The sequence below is a fragment of the Mustela lutreola genome, chromosome 2, assembly GCF_030435805.1.
Source record: "Mustela lutreola isolate mMusLut2 chromosome 2, mMusLut2.pri, whole genome shotgun sequence".
Taxonomy (NCBI): domain Eukaryota; kingdom Metazoa; phylum Chordata; class Mammalia; order Carnivora; family Mustelidae; genus Mustela; species Mustela lutreola.
The window spans coordinates 10192046-10198045 of record NC_081291.1 but is presented as its reverse complement, the minus strand read 5'-3'; the positions used below and the strand labels follow the sequence as shown (position 1 = coordinate 10198045).

At 51.1% G+C, this 6000-nt stretch overlaps 1 protein-coding gene across 1 annotated transcript; it reads left to right on the top strand.

Annotated features, from left to right (window-relative positions):
• Positions 1 to 1606: 1606 nt before the first annotated feature.
• On the top strand, positions 1607 to 5939 carry NDUFB7 (NADH:ubiquinone oxidoreductase subunit B7). Its single transcript, XM_059160244.1, has 3 exons — positions 1607 to 1798; positions 5198 to 5366; positions 5743 to 5939. Exons 1-3 carry the CDS (start codon positions 1687 to 1689, stop codon positions 5873 to 5875), a joined length of 414 nt encoding a protein of 137 aa, XP_059016227.1. The 5' UTR covers positions 1607 to 1686; the 3' UTR covers positions 5876 to 5939.
• Positions 5940 to 6000: the final 61 nt, after the last annotated feature.

Here is a 6000-nt window from a genome sequence, read left to right as displayed (position 1 = left end):
ATTATTATATTATATTATATATATTATATATTATATTATATATATTATTATATATAATATTATATATAATATATAATGCAATATATATTAATGCAATATTATATAATATATATAATATATATATTATATATTATATATTATATATAATATTATATATAATATTATATTATATTATTATATATTAATATATTGTTATATTATATAATAATTAATATTGTTATATTATATAATAATTGTTATTATAATTATTATTATATTATAATAATTATAATATATTATAATTATCATTATATTATAATAATTATAATATATTATAATTATCATTATATATTAATTGATTTTTAATTATGATCATTATCATAATTATATATCATAATTATATTATCATATATCATAATTATATTATATTATGATAATGATCATCATTATAATATATAATAATATATTAATTATGATAATAATATTATATCATATATATTATATTATATATGATATATGATATAATATATGATATGATTATTATATATTATTATATATTATTATATAATGATATTAATAATAAATAATATTATATAATAATATATAATTATTAATAAATAATAATAAATAAAATCTTTAAAAATAAAATAAGGGACACCTGGGTAGCTCAGTCAGTTAAGCGTCTGCCTTCAGCTCAGGTCATGATCCCAGGGTTTTGGCATGGAGACTGAATCAGGCTCCTTGCTCAGTGGGGAGGCTGCTTTTCCCTCTGCCTGTTGCCCCCCGTGCTTGTGCTCTCTTTCCCTAACAAATAAATAAGTAAAATTGTTTAAAAGTAAATAAATAATAAAAATAAAATTAAAATTCAGCTTTAAATAGTTTTATTTATAACTTTAAGTATTTAAATTAATCAATTAAAACATTTATTTTGAATAATTGCATTTAAACTTTTGATGTTTGCTAATTATATCATCAGTACTGCGCAGGAGTTTTTTTTTAAGACAAATTCGAATGGGTTTTTTTTGGTTATTATGTTAAGTTAGCCAACATATAGTACATCATTAATTTTTTTTTTAAGATTTTATTTATTTATTTGACAGACAGAGATTACAAGTAGACGGAGAAGCAGGCAGAGAGAGGAAGGGAAGCTGGCCCCCTGCTGAGCAGAGAGCCCGATGTGGGGCTCGATCCCAGGACCCTGAGATCATGACCTGAGCTGAAGGCAGCGGCTTAACCCACTGAGCCACCCAGGCGCCCCAGTACATCATTAATTTTTGATGTAGTGTTCAAATCTGCTTCTCCCTCTCCCACTCCCCAGGCTTGTGTTTTCTCTCGCTGTCTCTCAGTCAAATAAATAAATAAAATCTTTCAAATAATAATAATAATAATAATTTTCGTTTGTGCCTAGGGAGGGTGGGAAAATGCCCCTGGTCGACCCCTTCCTCATCGCCCGCCCAGATTGTCTCCAGAAGCCGGAAGACCCTTTCTGGAGTCCACCTGATCTCTCGAGGGCACTGCTGCGCCTGTGCGGTCTCCGCCTGACCGCCAGGCGGCGCGCAAGAGAACGGAAGTCCTTCTGAGCCGTTCGTCTCCCTGATCACGGCAGCAGCCTGTGCGACCCGGAAGCTGTGGCTTGCAAGGAGTAGTGCTTCCGGGTAGGAGCGAGGTGACCCCCGGCTGCTGCGGGAATCTGCGGCGACTGCAGCCATGGGGGCGCATCTGGCCCGGCGTTATGTGACCGATCCATCGGGGGAGCCCGACCCCCAACGGATGCCCACCTTCCCCCCCGACTACGGCTTCCCGGGGCGCAAGGAGCGCGGTGAGGCCCAGTGCGCAGGCGCGGCCCGCGGGAGTGGGACGCGGACGCCCAGAACTCCCGAATCGCGGGGTACCCAGGGTTGGGCTCGGAGTCCCGGCGCTGTGTCTGGGCTCAGCCCCGGCAGCGTGGCTCGGAACAGTGTAGAGGACTCCCGTGAGCCTGGCTGAGTATGGAGGCATCCCAAACAGAAGTCACAGTTGAAGCAAAAACCCCGGGGGCGAGAGTGGCAGTCTGGGGCCGAGAGGCGGTCGGAGCCGGGCTTGGTCCTGGAGGCAGTGGGGAGGCAGAGCAGAGTGTATCACGGAAGGGACGTGTCCGCTGTATCTCTGTCCAGATGGTACTGCTTTTCGGGTCATACACTAAACACAAAAGGGGCCCCCTCACGCCGCACATGTCCTGCTCGTTGCTCTTTTTATGTAGCATTATCACAGGCATATCGAGAGCCAGCCTGGCCAAGTCTCAAGTTGAGCACGGTCCATACAGCAGACACTGACAAGTGGGAACTCCAGCCCTGTGGGAAAGATAGCGGAACCGGGCATATCTCGAGGGGGCGGCACCTGGGGTATCAAGGCAGGCTTCCAGGAGGCGGTGGCTGGAAGCGACATCTGAGAGGGGATACGTAGGAGTTGGCCAGATAAAATACAAAGAGAGGGGAGAGTCCCTGCTTCTAAGCAGAGGGACATGACCAGACTTGCTTAGTCAAAAGATGCTGGCTGCTGCGTGGGGAGCGACAGGGAGACCTCTAAGCCAGTGGTGTGCAGAGAGAACGTTAGGAGGTGGTGGACTCCTCCAGTGTCCCAAATCCTAATGGTCCGCCAGTCCCACGTGAACCAGCATCCTGTCAGCCCCCCACCTCCTTATCCTGTGAATCCTTTGCCCATAATGGCACAGGTCCCTGCTCCTCTTTCTTGCTTGGCTAAACCAAAACTGGGGTCAGACTGGGCTTTCCTTGGCATCTATCCCTGCGCAGCCGAACATTACAGGAGAAAAACACGCAACCTGGCTGGCTGCTCTCCACATGCCTCCCCTTGCTGACCCTCACGCGACTGGTTTTCCTGCTACCTTCTGTGGCACTTGGCTTGTTCTCGTGCCTTTCTAAACCCCATACCTTCTCTCTCAGAATTCAAGTACCTCCCTCCAGCTAGTCACTTACATCTCTTATTAAGAAAATACAAGCAACCAAAAGAGCTCAGCTTCCCTGCATCTCTGTGATGGCCTTCTCTCTTGTTCCACCAGATGATCTGCTCATGCACTAGCCGGGCGTGCGCCCCCGCCCTCTGCCACTCCAGACGGACCCTTTGTGCCACCTGTCACATCCCCTTGCCTGTTGTCTGACCCAACCCTTCTCCTTGTGTAACACTGGTTTTCTCATCATCATGCAAACACTTATTTCCACCGTTTCAAAATCCCTCCAGCTGAATCCCCACCACTTCACAGAAGGGGCTCCTGTCCAGCTTCCCACCCAGCCCCCACTCTGTCTGTATCCCTGAACCGGTTGTCAGTTCTCTGTTCTAACCCACTGCAACTGGCATCGAAGTTGATCGCTACCACTTCCTGGAAACCCCTCTTCACCTGGTGCCCAGGTGCCCACATGCCCACACACCTCACTGATGGGCCCTCAGGATTCCTCCCCATGTCCCTGCCTTATAAATGGTGAGGTACCTTGCTGCTTTGACCTTCCATCTCCACGCACTCCCACCCAGCCCTGGGGGTCTCTGCCAGTCCCCTGGTTTTGGGTGCCTTGTGATGCTCTCAGTTTTTTATCTCCAGCTGGGCCTAGACCCTTAACTCCAGATTCGTGGGCATCTCCCACTCAGCAGGTCCAGAACAGAATTCCTGACTTCCCCACCAAGCTTGCCTCTGGCTCTAGCTCCGGCCACATGCTTGTGTGGGAGGCCTAGATCCCTGGTGCATCCTGAACCTTTTCTCACCTCGGGGCCTTTCAACCTGCTGTTCCACCACTGGGAATGCTCTTCCCCCAGGTATGACTCACTTCCTCACCTTCAGATGCCTTTCTAAGGGACGCCTGCATCTAAGGGGTACCCCAACACTGCCCCCTCTCTCCCTTGCTTTACTTTTCTCTCTAATACTGAGCATTGCCAGACATTCTGTGATAAGCTGGTTCCACCTACCTGATTGTTGTGTCTGCCTCCGAGGGCAGGCACCCTTGTCTAGCATGTTCCCTGCTGTATCTCCAACACCTAGCACACAGTAGGTGCTGTGTGACTCCTGCCTGACACCAGAGACCCCACTGCTGCAGGTGCCACACTGCAGGTGGATACCCAGGCCTGGGGCTCAGATGAGGTTGGCGGGACCAAGTTGGGGCCCATCCACCTGTGAAGCGGGATCGAGCCATGGATGAGAATGAGCAGAGAGCTCCTAGCAAGAACCACTGGAAGCCACCATTTAATGTTTGGGCAGCCAGAGAGTGGTCCCAGGGAGCAGTGGGGAAAAGAGCATTCGAGAAAGAAGCAGGCAGGAAGTTGAGGAAGCATGAAGCCCTGGCATCTCTGGAGAACCTGGTGAAACCATGTGTGGGCAGCATGAGGGCTGGAAGAGCATGGGTGCAGGGGCAGGAGATGAGGTCCGGCTGGGAGACAGAAAAATGGGACTGGAAAACAGAAGGGAAGGAAGCCCGCCAGGGGAAGGTGCAAGATCGCCCTGGACACCTTTTGGGGCTGATGGGGAGGCCCCTGGACCAAGAAGATGTTGAGGGGAGTGGGGCTGGTCCTGAGGATGCAGGACGCCTGTGTCCAGGGCCCCATGTTGGGCTGAGGAGAGTGGCTGGTCATAGGCTGGGGTAGGTGTCCAGTCCTACCAGCCCCAGTCAGCCTCGTAAGGGTGATTTCACCCCATCGGATATGCCCAGTGGCCACGGCACCAGGACCAGGAGCCAGTTCAGCTCCTCTGAGGCATGCGCCCAAGTGCTTCACATGTATTCGCACACTGTTGACTCTGTAGCTGGGAACAGGACTCCACTTCTTAGCAGAGGAGGTGGAGGCTGCTGGCAGGGCGGGGCCAGGATGCAGGTGCCCCAGGCAACGCTGGGGAGTGGCCCTCCGCTGGACTACACAGTGAGAGAAGGTAGAAGGTAGTTTCCGAGCATGGGCTCTGCAGGGTGGAGCTGTCTGGAGAGTGAGCCTGGGGGAGGGAGCCCCAGGGAAGGGGACGCAAGGATCCAGTACAGATGCGGAGGCATCCTGGGGTGATGGGGAGAGGGACCCTTTCCATGTTTGGGCCTCAGCGTCCTTGTGGTCTTCGCACACATTAGAAAGGACACTGATGGAGGGTGGCTGTACTGCAGGTGCCACATGCCAGTGGGGGCTCCCGGGAGTCTGGTGTGAGGGTGGGGGACGGGTCTCGGGCAGTTCGAGCCCAGCAAGCCTGCCCTCCTTGCAGAGATGGTGGCCACCCAGCAGCAGATGAACGATGCACAGCTGGTGCTGCAGCAGCGGGACTACTGCGCCCACTACCTCATCCGGCTGCTCAAGTGCAAGCGCGACAGCTTCCCCAACTTCCTGGCCTGCAAGCACGAGCAGCACGACTGGGAATACTGCGAGCACCTCGAGTGAGCCCCAGACCCGCCCCCAGCAGGACACTGCCCCACAGACAAGACAGCCAGCCGGCTCTGAGGTTCTGTCCAGGCCCCAACTTGGTTCGGAGGAATCCCAAGGGGCCTGCAGGAGGGCTGGATGGCTCTGAGGCCCCTGGAGGAATGGCCAGGCCGGGTTCCAGGTTGGAGGCCCAGCTTCAGCCCTGGGCTCACTGGTGTCAGCCAGGCAGCTCTGGCCCAGGCACACCCCACGCTTAAGCCAGGCACACAGGTCTTTCCCACTCAGAGGCTTCCCAGAAAGCTGTGGGGCACCTATTCCTGTCCCTTCTGCCCGGGGCGTGGGAGGGCCTGGCTGGGGAGCCTGACCGCTGTTCACGTGCTCTGTTTGCAGCTACGTGATGCGCATGAAGGAGTATGAGCGGGAACGTCGGCTGCTCCAGCGGAAGAAGCGGCGAGAGCAGAGGGAGGCAGATGTGGCCCGAGGCCAGGGGTCCGGTGAGGTGGCCCCTGAGGTCGCCCTGTAGTGGGTCTGCCCCCACCCTGTTGGACAAGTTGATAAATAAAAGCCTCCAGGCCCCTCAGCTGGAACCGGGCCTCTTTCTGTGGTGTGGTCCCAAAACCACCACCACCCCACCCCCACCCCCCGACC

Excerpts from the sequence above, each read along its gene's own strand:
- NDUFB7 (XM_059160244.1), top strand. The coding sequence starts at position 1,687 with ATGGGGGCGCATCTGGCCCGGCGTTATGTGACCGATCCATCGGGGGAG. Across the intron at positions 1,799-5,197 it reads CCCGGGGCGCAAGGAGCGCG|AGATGGTGGCCACCCAGCAG; the intron begins GTGAGGCCCAGT and ends CCCTCCTTGCAG. Across the intron at positions 5,367-5,742 it reads GAATACTGCGAGCACCTCGA|CTACGTGATGCGCATGAAGG; the intron begins GTGAGCCCCAGA and ends CTCTGTTTGCAG.